The sequence below is a fragment of the Aethalodelphis obliquidens genome, unplaced genomic scaffold (genome assembly GCF_003676395.1).
Source record: "Aethalodelphis obliquidens isolate GAN/ISIS:26980383/991018 unplaced genomic scaffold, ASM367639v1 scaffold36, whole genome shotgun sequence".
Taxonomy (NCBI): domain Eukaryota; kingdom Metazoa; phylum Chordata; class Mammalia; order Artiodactyla; family Delphinidae; genus Aethalodelphis; species Aethalodelphis obliquidens.
Window position 1 is genome coordinate 2516200 of NW_020837980.1, and position 18569 is coordinate 2534768.

The 18569-nt window shown below is 39.9% G+C and overlaps 1 protein-coding gene across 1 annotated transcript in view; it reads left to right on the plus strand.

Annotated features, from left to right (window-relative positions):
• DENND5B (DENN domain containing 5B) overlaps positions 1-18569 on the plus strand; it is a 210836-nt gene that overhangs the window by 105967 nt on the left and 86300 nt on the right. The window contains exon 4 of the mRNA XM_027129299.1: positions 4906-5572. Coding sequence (XP_026985100.1) covers positions 4906-5572 — 667 coding nt within the window. The remainder of the gene's footprint in view (positions 1-4905; positions 5573-18569) is intronic.

Below are 18569 nucleotides of genomic sequence, written 5' to 3' on the forward strand. Positions count from 1 at the left end.
CCCCATTTCAGATCTTTTTAAGGAAATCTGCATATTGGCATCCATGACCGTCTATGTAATGTTCTAATTAGATGGAGCTTATCCTTAAGAATGTAGAGAACCTAGGAACTGTTAGGAAGAAAATACGGTTAATACTTTTTAAAGCAAGTTTTACGAAATATAAAGATTCTTTTTTGTATATATGTCCTAAATGAAACATCTGATATATGATATTTCAGGTAACTAAAGAGTAATGACTATTATATAGCTCTTTATAATCTGTAAAGCTCTAAGTTTACAATTTACTATTTGATCACAAAGAAGCGTGGAGTGGAATGATGAGTGAAGAGTAAAGGGTAAAGGGTTGGCTGGAAAATACCTATTTAGAGATCCGTCTTGCAAAATGCAAGGAAAAAGAGCACTATATACTTTTGACAGACTCAGGAAGCACTTGAATTTGAAATGGATAACCCTTAGTTACATTAATAGATCTGACATTGGAATGAAAGTAAGCCCTCATTTTGACCCAGCTTTAAGTTCATGTCTCACAATAAAATCAAAGGAATGGGGGCTTTAATCCAGCCATTACTGGGGGAGCCCACTTGTTTTCTTAACATCACAGCTAGAATATTTCACCGGCATCTCAAACTCAGCATGCCCAAAACTGAATTCACAGTCTTCCCACCAATCTTGGTCAGTGAATGGTACAACCATCTACCTAGGTGCCTAAGCCAAAAATCTAGCATCATGCATGAAAGTTCCCACTTTCTCACCCTCTCCCATATGCAATCAGTTATCATCTACTTCTCTGCGCTTCTACATACCCGCCTTAGTGCAAACCAGCAAGCTCTCTTACCTGGATTCCTGCAATAGCTGTCTAACTGGCCTCCTGCCCCTGTCCTTTCTGTTCTTCACACTACAACTTCTGCTTCTGCTTTCACCTCTCTTTGGAAGGCTCTTCCACTTCTCCTTCCCCTAGTGAATTCTTCGTATTGACCCTTCAGATTTCATTGTAAACATGATTTCCTCAGAGAAGCCATCTCTAACCACCACCTTCCATCACCCTTCCAGCATTCAGCCAGGTCCCCTTAGGTTCTCTTGGCACCTTGTACCTTTTTGTAGCACTGTTACAGTTGCAATTAATTAATTATGTAGCTGGTTGTCTACTCCCTGTCTCCTGCTATAAAGTAAGTACCATTAGGACAGGAACACTCTCTTTTATTCATTGCTATATCCCTAGCTTTGCACATAGTAGAGGTTCTAATCATTGAATAAATGAAGGTCTATATGCTTGCTTACAGTACTTCCATTCCCTGTCTTTTTTCAGGTGTCACCTCCACTGCAAAACCATCTCTTAAGCAGGAATGGTTAGGTGCTCTGTCTTCTCTATTCCTATAATACTTTGAACACACTCTGTAGCAGTATTGGTTACATTATTTTGTAACTGCTGGTTTATATGTCTTTCTTTCCTATTAGGCTAGAAGCTCCCAGAAGTAAGGGGTGATTTTCATATTTGTGTTTTGAGTTATGAAGATCTAATGCAATACATGACATGAAATAAATGTTTATTAAATGAAGAAAGGAAAGAGAGAGGGAAAGAAGGAAGCAAGAAAGGAAGGACAAGCTGACTCATTGAGAGTTTTATTTGTATAGTAAGAGAGAAGGAGTGGGATTAATAGAACTATAGAAAATGGAAAAAAGAATTGTTAAAATTCTAGCCACACTGCCTAAAAGAGTCCAGAGAGATAATAAGGACATTTGGTCACTCAAACCAGGAGAGGTACACAGCATTGTGAGCCCAATTTGGCTAGAGTAATCTGATTGCCAGCGACAATCTGGTCAGCAGTGACAACTCTAAATTTTTAGTTGTTGTGGGAGAGTAGGGTGGGGAGGGATATTGTTGGTAGACAGCAATATCAGGGGCTAAAAGATGTTGTTGAATGCCATGGTGAGCAAATCTTGACTTACAGTTTAGGATTATGAAAAATAAGCTTGACAAATCATATGATTCTCACTTTTAAAAATGAAAAAGCAATAGCATTTTCCAATTTATGGTTCCAAAATTAGAAATATAATTCTTAGTTTTGTTGATATGTAGAAAGAGAATTTAATAATTCTTACATCTGTTATCTGTAACATAGAAAGTCATTCTTCATTTTGAGCACAACTTTTGGCAGGCTCTTCCTGTAGATGTTTGAATGCATGCTGACGAAAACTACAGATCCTTCAGGGAATATTTGGCAGCTGTTCAAAAACAGTTTGAGCTGGAATTTTGTGGTTTATGATGTCAGGAAACCCTGTCAATTAAATGAAGTCTTTATGTTGACTTTGGAGATCACTGTGTTTCTGTGTGCCTATTTGATGTAAAAAGAGAGCTACAGATTGAATGAAGAGATGAACTAAATCTGATCCTGTACCCCAAGCTGTTGTTTTTGATTGTTTTCTTGTTCATTCATTTATTCATTCAGTCAGTCAACAAATACTTCTGTGTGCCATGCACTATGCTATGCAGGTTTGAGCTTAGCCTGGAGCAAGACTGATTCAGGTCATCCTTCCTACAATCTTTATTGACTATAGTAAATGTGTCAGATGAGTTTTCATTCATAATCAGTAGAAGATCTCATTGACTTGTTATGGTGAAAGCAGCTTTAATTATGAAGGCCTCTTTATGAAAATATTCTGCCATGGCCTTTTATTCCCAAGATTAGGAATAAGCAAAATTTCCCCCAACAGATCGAGGTATTCATGTGTGTTACCTAAATCTATATCTTATTTTGCCCAAATGTACACAGTAATTTAATTTTTGTCAACATACATATATAATAATAATTAAGTAAAGCTACCGTAGCTCTTTCCACTTCTTATATTCAGTGATATGAAATATAAAGACATTTTCACTGGGATACTTAGCTGAGCTTCACAATTTTTGCTTTTTATCTTTATCAGTCACCATTTACTACGGCCCCAAATAGTGTATTGTTCCATGTGTGGTACTCTTGAATCGTTAAGGCTATTACGAGTCCTTGAGTAGTTTTCAATCTAGAGATGAAACAAAATTTGAGAAACTACTGTGTGTCATTATACAGTGTACATATGTATACTATGGTGCAAGATTTTAACTACTTCATTCAACAGAGACTTTTTAGAGGAGAAGTGACATTTTAACGGCATTTATAGGATGAAAACACTATTTTTTATGGAAAAATAAAGGAAGTCCTCTTTAAGGTAGTATTTATATGGACACTTACAGGAAGTAAGGGAGTGTTTTGGGTATATATAGCTCTATAACAAACCATCCCAATGTTACTTAAGTGGCTTAAAACATAGGCTGGCAGGGGTTTTTTTTCCACAAAGGGCCAGATGGTAAATAGTTGAGCGTTGTGGGCCATGCAGTCTCTGTTGCAGTTATTCAGCTCTGCTGTTGTAGTGCAAAAGCAGCTGTGTAGACAGTGCTTAAATGGAGGAGCGTGATTGTGTTCCAATAAAATTTTATTTTCAAAAACAAGTGGCAGATTGGATTTGACCTCAGGGCTGTAGTCTCTTGATTTAAAACAACAAAATCATCGTTTTGCTTACAGATCTGCAGTTTGAGTAGGGTTTGGCAGGGTAGCCCCTTTGCTCTACTGGATGTGAGTTAGGGTGGTTCCAGGCCGAGGACTGGGATTGTCTGAAGGCCCCCAGCAGAGTAGGTGAGCTGAAGAGCAGGTTTCAGTTCCCCAGAACCTCACATTCTGTCTTCTGGGCTTTTGCACGTGCCCTCTCTGCCTTCTCTTCATCTCACTAACACCTATACACACCTATACTTATCCTCAGGTCTCCGCTTGGGCTTCCTTCATTTTTTCCCCTGGTGGCTTCCTCTTTTCTCATTTATGTCCTCCTGCTGTGTTTTTTCCTAGCAGCCTATATTTACCCTATCGTAGCACTTCCAATACTTTATAATTTTTTTTTTAATAATTTTTTAATCATCTGTCCTCCTTACTGGACTGGAAGCTTCAGAGGAGCAGGAACTGTGTGTTTCTCACCATTGTATCACCATCACAGGGCCTAGCTCAGAAAGGCACTTAATAAGTGTTTGTTCACAGTTTGGATGAAGGACATGTAACTCTTAAGTGAATTACATCTTTTTGGTAACGTGGGGATTTGGGAGAACTTCTAAGTTTTACACCAGATCGACTATTAAATCTGAAAAAAAATGTCATAATGTATGGTAAAATTATTTCTATGCAGAAAGTATATTGTAATACAAAAGTAGAAAGGAATAATAGAAAAGTTAATAATGATCATATTTTAGGATAGTTGAATTACAAGTCCTGTTTTCCTTAGTGTATTTCACATTTTCTGTAATTTGTTTAAAATGTTTTAAAGACTTGATTTTATTTTCTTGTGCTTTGTAAGTATCTTAAATATAGCATCTTTAATTCCTCATGTAATTTTATTCCCAAGTTTGACTCAATCCTGGGTAGTTCCCAAGACCTGGGACATGGTCTCTGCTGGAAATAATCTAAAATGTCTTGTTTCTGCCCTTCTGCTTCAGTAAATAAAAAATCATTTAATTTTCAAAGCTTATTTTCCTAAGGATAATATTGTTCAAAATGATACAAAAATGATACTGTTGTTTTTATTATTCTATGTTTAACTTTTTTTCCATTTATCAAATGAGCCTTCACCTGTCTGTATTCCTCTGAGACATTATCAACATTACTCTAAAAATAGTCCTTAAATACTAAATATTTGTGAAGTGCCCTTGCGTATTTTGTCTTCAAGTCACTGATGCAGCAAATGTTGTAGATAAAGAAACCGAGGCTCAGAGAAGTTACATGACTTACTGAAGGTCACAAGCTCAGATGGAGCTTCACAAACATTTTTTTCTGGTTTGAAGTTGTTTGTGTACTGCCTTCTGATGCTTTTCTTCTCCTTCCTCCACAGTTGTGCATGCCTAAAGGACTATCTTTCAGAACACAAACTGACAATAAAGACCCTCAGTTCCACTCATTTATAATTACCCGGGAAGATGGTTCTCGTACCTACGGTTTTGTTCTCACTTTTTATGAAGAAGTTACAAGTAAGCAAATCTGCACAGCAATGCAGACGCTCTACCAGATGCACAACGCAGAGCATTACAGCAGCTTGTACGCGTCATCCTCCTGCAGCATGGACTCACTGGCAAGCAGTATTGACGAGGGAGATACAACTTCCCTTTTGAAACTCCAGCGATACAACTCTTATGACATCAGCAGAGACACCCTGTATGTTTCAAAAAGTATATGTTTGATCACACCGCTGCCTTTCATGCAGGCCTGCAAGAAATTCCTTATTCAGCTTTACAAGGCAGTTACCTCACAGCAGCCACCACCCTTGCCACTTGAGAGCTACATCCATAATATTCTCTATGAGGTGCCCCTTCCTCCTCCAGGGAGATCACTGAAATTTTATGGTGTTTATGAACCCGTCATCTGTCAGAGGCCGGGCCCCAGTGAACTTCCTCTCTCCGATTACCCGCTCCGAGAGGTCTTCGAGCTCCTGGGCCTGGAGAACTTGGTACAGGTGTTTACCTGTGTTCTTTTAGAGATGCAGATCCTTCTCTACTCACAAGGTAGGTCTGCCCTAGCTTTTAGGTCTCCCAAAAGCAAGTACTTATGCTCTCAACTACTGGGGTATATTACTAGAACCAAATAATTAATGGTCCGAAGTCTCTTCTGTCTCGTGGAAAGGAGAGGGTTTTAGGTAGGACCAGAGGCTGAGAGGTTACTTCTCTTTTGGATGGCAGTGGCTGTAGAGAAAAAAAGGGAAGGAATATAAAAGCATTAACTTGGCTGACTTGAGTGTATTTGTTTTTTAATGGAAGTAGCCCTTTTTTTCCCTGATAATAAACATAATCATCATAAAAGAAACATATTTCTTTTTATAATGAAAGTGAGAGAATCCTCTTACTACCAGGAACATGTAGACTTCTCATTTTTTTACAGGTTAGTAAAAGTTCACATCAAGACTCAGCTGACATTGGAAAGGGTTAAACGAAATCGTTGACTCTGCGGTTTCCTAAGGCGATCAACTTTGGATGGGTTGATTTCATGTAGTGAGAGAAAGGGGTACAGGCGTGTGGAACAGACACGATTCTCCTAGGTCTAATAATTCCACCAAAATTATGTGGGGGTTTTTTGTTTTGTTTTTAATCCCAAAGGAAGTTATCTTTGTGATATTTTTCATTCAAAATTCTCCCAAAACATACTTACAAAACTAGCAGAATTTGGGTTTTATTTTACCAGTGCATCTGTGATGACTAACTTTGAGCCTAGACTAGAGCACTGGTTCTAGTCTGAACGTGAATTTGCAGAGGAAATAGAGATGCTGTGGGTTTTTTGTTTGTTTGTTTGTTTGTTTTTGCGGTATGCGGGCCTCTCACTGTTGTGGCCTCTCCTGTTGCAGAGCACAGGCTCCGGACGCGCAGGCTCAGCGGCCATGGCTCACGGGCCCAGCCGCTCTGTGGCATGTGGGATCTTCCCGGACCGGGGCACGAACCTGTGTCCCCTGCATCGGCAGGCAGACTCTCAACCACTGTGCCACCAGGGAAGCCCGAGATGCTGTGTTTTAATGGATAGTGAATTGAAGGAAAATATAAAATGGTACCTGTGCCTTGATGGGTCTTTTGAAAAATGTGGCACAAATATTGGGTTAGCATTTTGCTAACTTGTACTTAGGCTGACGGAATTGTAGTGCAGTCTCCTGACTGTTGCTGTCAAGCTTATTTTACCAGTTTCCTTTTTTTCTTTTCTATTTTAAATTATAAATGAGGCTGAGCCAAGTAGGCTATATTTGTACTTCCCCATCTTGTGTGTATGTTGACACTGTTTGTGTGTTGACAGCCCTTCATGAGGTTGTATTTTCTTCAGTTTATCCTACATAACGTTCTCTGATAATGTGTTCCAGTGACTCAATTTTTGTTGTCAGGAAGTTCTTCTCTAATGACTAATCTAAATTCTTTCCTGTCCTCGTGCTCTCACTTTCTTAGTGCTGGTCATTACCACAGATCACATCCTTTTGTATCTGAAAGATTTAATGTTAAGTAATCCTTTCTTCTTTTCTGCGTCTTCCTGTCTTGCTTTTTTCCCTGAAGGAGATAGGGGTTGGAGAGTTGCTTGTTGGGGCAGGGGCTTGAAGCTTAATACCCTCAGGTATATTAGCTTATTAGTAAAAAGAATTTAAATCCTAGATTTTCAAGAGATCTTCCCAGTCATTTAGTTCCGTTTCCTAATGTTCTGCCTAGAGAAGCAATTTGGGGCAGAAAGAATATTGGTTTTTGAAGTGATAACAATCATGGGTTCAAATCTCTGTTCTGTCACTTACTATCTGTAACCTTGGACAAGTTACATAATCTTCCTGAGTGTCAATCAGTTCATCTTTATGGGGATAACAGGTTTTTTCCTTCTTCTCTCACTGATTTATTGTGAGAAAGTAAGAAACCTGTGCTGACTAAATGATAGCCCATGTTGTTGTAATTATTATCAGTTTTATTAGCCCTACATAATCCTCTATAAAATTATGCACATCTTAAGTTGTGAGGATCTGACATATTATTGCATTCAAAGTATAACTTTGTTAAATTAAATAGTCAAGGCATTTGTTTCAGGGTTGAGAACTTAATAAATGTTCTCTTATACTGAATGTCATGCTTCTTAAAGAAAAAAGCCCTTAGTTATCACACTTCCTGTTTTAAATAGCACTTTATGTCTCTGTGCTCGTGGTCTGTCTTGAGCTCTCATCTTTCTTCTCAGCTAGATTAGCTTGTCGCATTTAGTTTATGGAGTCTGTTGAAAAGTTATAGTTAATTAATATCTGCGTATTAATTTCAGTTTCAAATTAAGAAGACTGAATATTTATGAGCATGTTTTTGTACTCAAATGAGTATTTTTTGGTAACTTGGTCTTTTATGCTGAACACAAGAGTGAATCTTGAGATTGTAGAACTCTCATCATACATATATTTTTAAAGTGTCATACAAAAAGAAGGCTCATAAAGTAATTTTCTAATCATTCACAGAAATCACTCTATATTAGGAATTGTACTATTAAAGTGCCTTGTACATTTTGGTCTTTTTGCCCCCTGCATTTAATCCTCTCAACAATGAGTTAGTACTGCACATGCTTTTATGAAGGAGGAAATTGACGCTCAGGGAAGCTTATTAACTTACCCAAGATCACACAGCTATTAGGTAACGTGGTGGAGCTGAGAATGGGCTTGGATCGGTCTTTATCCAGAACACTTACCCATATGTTAGCTGTATTGGACACTGCACTTAACCTTTCCTTATCTGTCTCAGTATTTATTTTAAAATTATAAACTCACCTCTGAGGGTCTTTTGTAAAGGTACCATGTTAAATAATTGTAGATTATCTGTGTAAATGCAAATTTTAACAATGGCAACTGTCTCTCCCATTAGAGAAAGAAGGGAATGAATTAAGTGTTGTTATATTGATTTGTACTCTGGTGCCATTCTTCATTTCTCCTGACTGTGTTAAGGGGTTTTAATAACATCTGACACTTCATTTCTTGTTCACTAATGCCATAAAATTTAAAAACATTGCAAGTCTTGAACAATTACCATGAAAACCCAAAAAGAATAAAAGTAGATGGATTTCAGTGATGAAAATGTCCTTCTAGACTGATTTGAAATTCTTGTCCACAGCCCTTTTTTTTCTTTATTTTTAAAAAAATGCTGCTGCACACATTCCTGGGCCCTGTTTGTTTGTTTGTTGGCTGCGTTGGTCTTAGTTGCAGCATGTGAGATCTTCGTTGCGCACATGGGCTCCTCTCTAGTTGCGGCACGTGGGCTTCTTTCTAGTTGTGGCATGCGGTTTTTCTCTCTCTAGTTGTGGCATGTGGGCTCCAGGGTGCGTAGGCTCTGTAGTTGTGGTGCATGGGCTCTGTAGTTTGCAGCACGCAGCTCTCTAGTTGAGGCGCCTGGGCTCAGTAATTGTGGTGTGCGGGCTCAGTTGCCCTGCAGCATGGATCGAACCTGAGTCCCCCCTGCATTGGAAGGCGGATTCTTTACAACTGGACCACCAGGGAAGTCCCCCACAGCCCATTTAAATCTATCCAGTCTGGGGACTTCTCCAGAGACGCAGTGGTTAAGAATCCACCTGCCAATGCAGAGGACACGCGTTCGAGCCCTGGTCCGGGAAAATCCCACATGCCGCAGAGCAACTAAGCCCGTGTGCCACAACTACCGAAGCCCGCGTGCCTAGATCCTGTGCTCCGCAACAAGAGAGGCCACCGCAGTGAGAAGCTCGCACACCGCAATGAAGAGTAGCCCTCGATCACCACAACTAGAGAAAGTCCACACACAGCAACGAAGACCTAATACAGCCAAAGATAAATAAAAGTAAATAAATTTTAAAAAAATCTATCCAGTCTGTTATCCAGTCTGTGTGTACATCACAGTCACTTTGCAGTGGTAACTGGCTAGAAATTTTAAGCAGGGAATGAACCCAAGAGGTAAAGGCTCTTTTCTAGAACCCCAGATCAGAAAAGAGTACTTTTCTTCTGCGGCCTAGAAATACTTGGAGCAAGAGAGTGGGAAGATTGGAGTCTGATCATCTTTTCAGAGGAATAGTGGAGGAATAAAAGGGGAATTTAAAACCAGGGTCCAACTTCTGATACCAATAATTAAGGTCTCAGGAACATTTTTGGATCCTTGCTTATTACCTTCTTTGACTCTTCACGATGGAAATAAGCAGTTACCCACAGCCCGCGCTGCACTGCCTGCCTGGGAGCCTTCACAGTACTCCTCTCCCTTCCCCTCCCTTTGTAAGTTGTACATGAATTAACCTTGTCAGAAAGTAGAAGCTGCTTGAAGTTTTCTTGAAGAAGTTGGGAGCCTTGTAAACACAAATTGCTAGTCATGCTCAACTAAACATTATAGCTTATTGGTTATGGAGTTGATAAATCATAAAGTCAAACTTGATATTTTGATGGCAGAAACTGGGTTCCCATGACCTGTATCCAAAAAGCATTAGAATTTTAACAGCTTTGGCCAATATTTTTATAATACTAGTTTTACTTTGTGATAAACAAAAACTTAATATTAAGACATTTTTCTTAATAAGTTTTCATTATATATTCAAGAAGCTAATCCTTGGTCAGTTATATGAGAAGCACATGTCTCCTTCCAGTTCGTGGCTGTTAATTTTCTTTTAGGGATCTTTTGATGAATTAAGATACTCTTAATCATAAATTCTCATTTACAAATCTTTCTTATGACTTAACTTTCTGTTCTATTTAAGAAATGCTTCTCTATTCTGAGTTTGTAAAAATAGTCTACATTTTTTTCCTAAATGTTTTTAAGTTATATTTAGCATCTCTAAGAAATTGATTTTTGTTTATGTTATGAGGAAGAGATCAAATTTAATATTTTAGAAATATCTGTAATTAGTTATTCTATACTAGTTATTAGATAGACCATTCTTCCTCCCTCTGATCTGCAGTGCCACTTCAGTCATGTATAGTTCCTGTATGTGAAGTTCCTCTATGTATTTCTGGGCATTCAGTTTATTCTGCTAGTTTTTCTGTCCCTGTAGTAAATCACGCTGTTGTAATTACTATAGCTTTAAAGTAAGTCTTGGTATCTTATAGGACAGTTCTCTTCACCACCTTCTTTTTACTGAAATTTCATTGAATGTAGTTTTGAGACAATTAACGTATTTAGAATGTTGAGTCTCCCCTCCATGAAAATGATGTAATCTCTCCATTTATAAGGGCTTTCTTTAATGTCTTTAGGTAGTTTTATAATAGCAAAGTAGGTGATAATGTGCAAATAATGATGGTTTTATTTCTTCTTTTCCAGTCTTTGTCACCTTTATTTCTTTTGCTTGCCTTTTAGTACTAACTAGGCTTTTCAGTACAGTATAGAATGGAATTGATAATAACAGGCATCCTTGTCTTTTTCCTGATGTTAAAAAGAATGCTTTTAATGCTTCACTGTTAAGATGCTGGCATAGTACCTGTCCCTTTGGCATTACTGCTTAGTTCAGTCTATCATCTTACTGCATGAAAATGTCTCCCAGAGCAAGGCCACTGAGGTTTGCAGGGTTCCAGTACAATACATCTTCTCAGGTTCCAACTGCAGCAATATACGGCTTCCGCCTTTCAAGGCATCCGGTATAACTGAGCTAAGAGACAATGTCATCTCTTGCCCCGAGCCTCTTTCAGGGTGTTAATGTAATATTGGATTTCTCTTATTACCTACCATAACTCATTTATTTACTCCTTTACCCTTAACTACTATTCCTCCTTCTTTCCATTTATACCCAAACTTTTCCACCTTTGGAAGGGACATTAGGTTCAGCCACAGCGCTGGTTTAGATTGCAGGCAGCAATAGTAGTCTAGCAAGTACCTCCGCCTCAGTTCACTACCATTCATATTAGGGTAAGGTTACATAGGTACAGAACTAGTGGGCTGTTTTTACCTCCAGGCATTATAGCTGCATTCACTGTTAACCCCCATTTTGCCAGATGGGGTGAAGGCACAGCCCACCCCAGCAGGCTCTTAGGAATTCTGACATAAAGGTTTAAAAATAGAGTTTCATCCCTGCTTCTGGCACTTGTAGCTGTAGTCCTGGTCCTGCATCAGGTAGGAAAAACAAAGCTGAGATGATGTGGGGAAGAAAATAAAAAGTATATTGTCATACCAGCATCCTTACTCCTTAGGAAGAATTGTAGTCATACCAGCATCCATCTCTATCCCCTTTTCCCCAGATCCACCAGAAGAACAGAGGTATCTATCTAGTGGGGACTCTCCCTTAGGCCCCCTTATGTTGAATGTGAGCACACACTTGTGAACGCATGAAAGTCAGCCCTTTATGCTTTTATCTCACACATTTTAGACAGCAGATGTTTCAACTGCCTGTTCTAATTCTCAATTAAACCATTACTGTGAGGGTGATAAGCAACATCATATATCCATTTGATGTGGTATCTTTTCACCCACTGTCGGACACTGTGTGCTGTGAAGCGTGTTGTGTCCCATAGCCTGAAGATGTGTAACTTGGCGGCCCACATTGGTAGAGTATCTTCTGTTCCAATCCTCTAATAGTATTTTAAGCATCTACTGCCTCATATGCAAAGCCCAGTCTGAAGTGTCTATTCCTGGTAGGACCCATTTATAGCCCCCCCACCAGGGCTGCTGGCATTAATCCAGTGTAGTCTGCTTGCTGGCTGTGTGTAGTAGGGCCTTCCCCCCCGGGGAGTCTTCCCCACAGCCATCTGCATCCTCTGTCTCTCCTGTTGGCAGACAAAACAGTTCTTGTTGGCAATTTGTGCCTCAGAGGGTATAAGAGGATTATGTCTAGATTCAGCCCATCTCTGCATTGCTGCAGTCCCCCAGGTGGCCACGTGAAGGGAGTGTAGCAAAAGGTCCACTTGGTGGTTACATCACCTCCCAAACCTGAAAGTGGGTTCTTCTGATGGGCATTAACATGTTCTACTTTAAAGTGGCCCATAAACTCCCAGAGGGATTTCCATATGGCTGCACCTTATACAGGCATCCTTTTAATAGTCCAGTTTTCCGTTGCCCATGAGTCAGTAAAAACCCAAGCATGTGGGCTTTACCATTGTTCAGTTCTTCCATCACTGCTAGGAAAACAGCATGTAAGTCAGCCCACTGAGCCCATCTGTGTTTACCTTCTTTGATCAGAGTGGTGGCCATTCACCTTGGAACTGTCATACATAAACCAAGCATCTCTTTGTTGGTCAGTTGAGAGATATTTATACTGTCCAAGTGACAACAGAATCTGGCAACTCCTCACTCAGTTCCAGAGTCAGTCCTCTGGGAAAAGAGGCTCCTCATTGTATCTCCTCCTTGCCTTCTCCTCATAACGAGATCCTCTATAAACAATCTCCATTTAATTATGGAACTCTTCTGTGCACTGCCTTCCTCATTAGAATGTTTTTCTGACATTACCCAAGACATCATGGGTATCTTGGGTTTCAAGATTATTTTGTCTTCCAGTCATAGGGGCAGTTTAGACTAACGTTCAATAGCAGGCTAGTAATTGCCTCTCAAATGGAAATGCTCCAGTTTGTCATCCCAGTAGTTGTCACTGGGAGGTGCTCACAGGCTTTTGCCGTAAGCCCCAGTCTGCGCTCTATGTAAGGCTCCTGTACAGAGTTTGTCTGCCAGGCTCCAGCTTCTTGTCTATAACACTGTGTGGGCTCCGGCAGTCTTATTCCCATTTAGCATGATGTCTAATTAATATTGCTTGGATTGGAGAGCGATTGACATGCCATCTGTTTTACTTTGGGGGGAGGTGTTCCCCATTTAGACATAGTATACATTCCCATAAACCATTCAGGTAAGCCTGTTTGAACATTCCAGTTTTCACCCAAACTTCCACCTTCATCAGTCAACCTTAACTTTTTTCATATTCTCTCAATCTAATTGTAGCCTGCGTTAAGACTTCACCAAAGGGTTTTGGTATCACAGTGCATGAGGTCCCATCCCAGTAAAGGACTCCTAGAAACTTCTCCACTCCCTGACCGTTTTAGCCAGCAGGGGGTTTGAGCCAAGATTAATCTGCCTGACTATTGCCCCAGGTTATGTCAGGTCTGGTTTCTCATTATAATCATTGCTTTCCCGTGTCTTACATTTCTCCAAACTAGGGTAAACAAACTCAACTTGCTTAGAGCCCTTTAATGTAGGGGGTCCAGCAGGGGTCCCTTTGATCCACCCAGTCTCAGATAGTACTGTATTAAGACCTTTATTTCAACCCCATCAATGTCAATGTCCATTTTATTCATCCCATTTCTTTTTTTTTAATCTTTTTATTTTTAAGATTTTTAAAAATTTATTTATATATTTCTTCCTTCCTCCCTCCCTCCCTTCCTTCATTTTTGACCGCGTTGGGTCTTCGTTACTGCACGGGCTTTCTCTAGTTGCGGTGAGTGGGGGCTACTCTTTGTTGCAGTGCGCGGGCTTCTCATTGCAGTGGCTTCTCTTGTTGCGGAGCACGGGCTCTAGGCACGTGGGCTTCAGTAGTTGTGGCTCGCGGGCTCTAGAGCTCAGGCTCACTAGTTGTGGCGCACAGGCTTAGTTGCTCCACGGCATGTGAGATCTTCCCGGACCAGGGCTTGAACCTGTGTCCCCTGCATTCGTCGCATTTCTTAATAACCATCCACAGATTTCCATCCTGCTGGGATGAGTCTCTTGACACCCTTCTTTCTTTTTCCTCTTTCCCACTTCTATCAACATTTGCTTTATTCACTCAGTTTCTTAATAATTGTTTAAAAATTTCCACCATGCTGGGATGAGTCCCTTGACTCTTTCCTCTGCCTCTCCACATTTTCTTTTAAATTAATATAGTGTTTTTATTAGCATCTGCTAAGATTCATGAGGGGAAGCTGAGACAGGCTTCTCTGACTCTAAGGTTACATGGGCTGCTAATGCAGAAGGGGCCCACAGTATTTACCATGACCTGAGTAATGGACATTTTCAGTTGTGAATATACTAGTTATAACACCAATCCCACATGGCTTACATATGAATAATAAGGGGTGAATTCATCTGGGGTGTTCCACTTGACATTTTTAAGGGGAGTCAGGTAGTCCCCCTTCTTTGAATAAACACTTTACAGCAGTTTTTATCCAGTGCACCAGGCTGGCTGCTCCCTCAGGAGTAACCTGCTCTGTGTCTGTATCATGGATAGCCATCTGTAGTTGTCCCATAGTTAGCTCTGGGTCCTGCACCAACCCTTCCACTCTGCAGCATTTAAAAATGAATATACTGCTCCAGGGACTTCTCTGGTTGTCCAGTGGTAAAGAATCCACCTTATAATCCAGGGGACACAGGTTTGATCCCTGGTCAGGGAACTAAGATCCCACATGCTGTGGGGCAACTAAGCCCGCGTGCCACAATTACTGAGCTTGCGTGCCTCAACTAGAGAGCCCGCGTGTTGCAAACTACAGAGCCCACATGCTCTGGAACCCGTGTGCCACAACTACAGAGCCCACTGTCCCTGGAGCCTGCACACCACAACTAGAGAAGAGAAAACCCGCACGCCACAACTAGAGAGAAGCCCATACACCACAACAAAGAGCCCATGTGCCGCAACAAAAGATCCCACATGCCTCAAGGAAGATGCTGCGTGCCACAACTAAGACCCAACGCAGCCAAAATTAAAATAAATAAAATAATAAATCTTAAAAAATAAAAATGAATATACTGCTCCTAAATTTCTCTCTTTGTCCTTTTTAGTAAAGCTTCTTCAGGAAGCTGGTGATGCCAACCTCCAAAGTGAGACAGCTCCTTCACGCTGAGCCCCGTGGTCTCAGTAGTTTCTTGGTTTTGCCCTTCCCAACCCCACACATGAACTTTGGTGACCAGCAGTCTTGAGGTGCTCTTTGTTGTCCCTGAATAACTTTTCATTTTGGGGGGCAGCTTTGAAGCTAGTTGGCCCAGCATCAAAATCTGACCCAGCACTCTATTTTAATTTCATTTTAGCTATTATAACTAATAATAATCAAGGGATTGTATATTTCACTTTTCTCTTATTGGTTTGTATTTCTTTATGCATCCGTTGAAACAATTCCCCAGGAGTTAGGTCCATCAATAAATTCCATCGATAACTTTTACCTTCAGTCATTTATCTCAGCATAGCTGCTGCCCTACACCATGATTGATCATGTGGCCACCCAGGAGTCAAAGGTTCCTCATACCCTGCCCTGTTGCTCATCCTTTCACTTCCTAAACTACATGCTTCTGTGAGCCTGTGTCATTCTACTGAATTCCACATTTTATGACACTAAATGAGAGCTACTTTCCTCCCTGACATCCATCAGATCTGATACCAGCAATTTAGTTCACTTCTGACACGAACAACCTGGAGTTAACATCAGATTCCACAGGTTTAAGGGTTTGATCCTGCAAGACTACCCTCACTTCAGGCACCAGCCACAAATAGGGTGCCCAGGCTACCCACATTTCTGCCCAGCCAACTACGAATTCAGGATTTCCCACGACCCCACTTTCGGGGGGGGGGGGAGATTTTCCCACAAACCCACTAGAACGACTCACAGAACTCAGGAAAGCACTTTACTTACTGTCACCGTTTACTATAAAGGATACAACTCAGGAACACCCAAATGGAAGACATGTATAGCAGAATGTATGGAGGGGGAAGGACACAGAGCTTCCGTGTCCCTCAGGCACATCATCCTCCTGCCACCTCAGTGTGTTCACCAACCTAGAATTGCCTCTATTTCTTCTTGAATCAATTTTTGTTCATTTCTGTTTTCTCTAGGAATAATTTTCTTAGCTTTCAGTTTATTGACATAAAGTCTTAATATTTCTTTATCTTCTTAATATCTGCTGTGTCTGTAGTTTTGTCCCCGTTTTCATCCCTAATACTATTTATTTATGCCTTCTCTCTTTTTCCCTTGGTTGTTTTTCCATAAAGTGTGTCAATTATGTTACTCTTTTTTTTTTTTAACATCTTTATTGGAGTATAACTGCTTTACAATGTTGTGTTAGTTTCTGCTGTATAACAAAGCGAATCAGCTATACATATATCCCCATATCCCCTCCCTCTTGCGTCTCCTTCCCACCCTACCTATCCTACCCCTCTAGGTGGTCCATATATATGGGATCCATATATATGGGTTAGCATACGGTATTTGTTTTTCTCTTTCTGATTCACTTCACTCTGTATGACAGACTCTAGGTCCATCCACCTCACTACAAATAACTCAGTTTCGTTTCTTTTTATGGCTGAGTAATATTCCATCGTATATATGTGCCACATCTTCTTTCTCCATTCATCTGTCAATGGACACTTAAGTTGCTTCCATGTCCTGACTGTTGTAAATAGTGCTGCAGTGAACAATGTGGTATATGACTCCTTTTGAATCGTGGTTTTCTCAGGGTATATGCCCAGTAGTGGTATTACTGGGTCATATGGTAGTTCTATTTTTAGTTTTGTAAGGAACCTCCATACTGTTCTCCGTAGTGGCTGTATCAATTTACATTCCTGCCAACAGTGCAAGAGGGTTCCCTTTTCTCCACACCCTCTCCAGCATTTACTGTTTGTAGATTTTTTGATGATGGCCATTCTGATTGGTGTGAGGTGATACACTGTGGTTTTGATTTGCATTTCTCTAATGATTAGTGATGTTGAGCATCCTTTCATGTGTTTGTTGGCAGTCTATATATCTTCTTTGGAGAAATTTCTATTTAGGTCTTCTGCCCATTTTTGGATTGGATTGTTTGTTTTTTTGATGTTGAGCTGCATGAGCTACTTGTATATTGGAGATTAGTCCTTTGTCAGTTACTTCGTTTGCAAATTTTTTCTCTTTTCTGAGGGTTGTCTTTTTGTGTTGTTTATGGTTTTCTTTGCTGTACAAAAGCTTTTAAGTTTCATTAGGTCCCATTTGTTTATTTTTATCTCCATTTCTCTAGGAGGTAGGTCAAAAAGGATCTTGCTGTGATTTATGTCATAGAGTGTTCTGCCTATGTTTTCCTCTAAGAGTTTTCCTCTTAGAGTTTCCTCTAAGTGTCTGGCCTTACATTTAGATCTTTAATCCATTTTGAGTTTATTTTTGTGTATGGTGTTCGAAAGTGTTCTAATTTCATTCTTTTACATGTAGCTGTTCAGTTTTACCAGCACCACTTATTGAAGAGGCTGTCTTTTCTCCATTGTATATTCTTGCCTCATTTATCAGAGATAAGGTGACCATAGGTGCATGGGTTTATCTCTGGGCTTTCTATCCTGTTCCATTGATCTATATTTCTGTTTTTGTTGCAGTACCATACTGTCTTGATTACTGTAGCTTTGTAGTATAGTCTGAGGTCAGGGAGCCAGATTCCTCTGGCTGCGTTTTTCTTTCTCAAGATTTTTTTGGCTATTTGGGGTCATTTGTGTTCCCAAACACACTGTGAAATTTTTTGTTATAGTTCTGTGAAAAATGTCATTGGTAGTTTGATAGGGATTGCATTGAATCTGTAGATTGCTTTGGGTAGTAGAGTCATTTTCACAATGTTGATTCTTCCAGTCCAAGAACATGGTATATCGCTCCATCTGTTTGTGTTGTCTTTAATTTCTTCATCAGTGTCTTATAGTTTTCTGCATACAGGTCTTTTGTCTCCTTAGGTAGGTTTATTCCTAGGTATTTTATTCTTTTTGTTGCAATGGTAAATGGGAGAGTTTCCTTATATTCTCTTTCAGATTTTTCATCATTAGTGTATAGGAATGCAAGAGATTTCTGTGCATTAATTTTGTATCCTGCAGCTTTACCAAATTCATTGATTAGCTCTAGTAGTTTTCTGGTGGCATTTTTAGGCTTCTCTATGTATAGTATCATGTCATCGGCAAACAGTGACAGTTTTACTTCTTCTTTTCCAATTTGTATTCCTTTTATTTCTTTTTCTTCCCTGATTGCTGTGGCTCGGACTTCCAAAACTATGTTGAATAATAATGGTGAGAGTGGACATCCTTGTCTTGTTCCTGATCTTAGAGGAAATCCTTTCATTTTTTCGCCATTGAGATAAATGTTTGCTGTGGGTTTGTCATATATGGCCTTTATTATGTTGAGATAGGTTCCCTCTA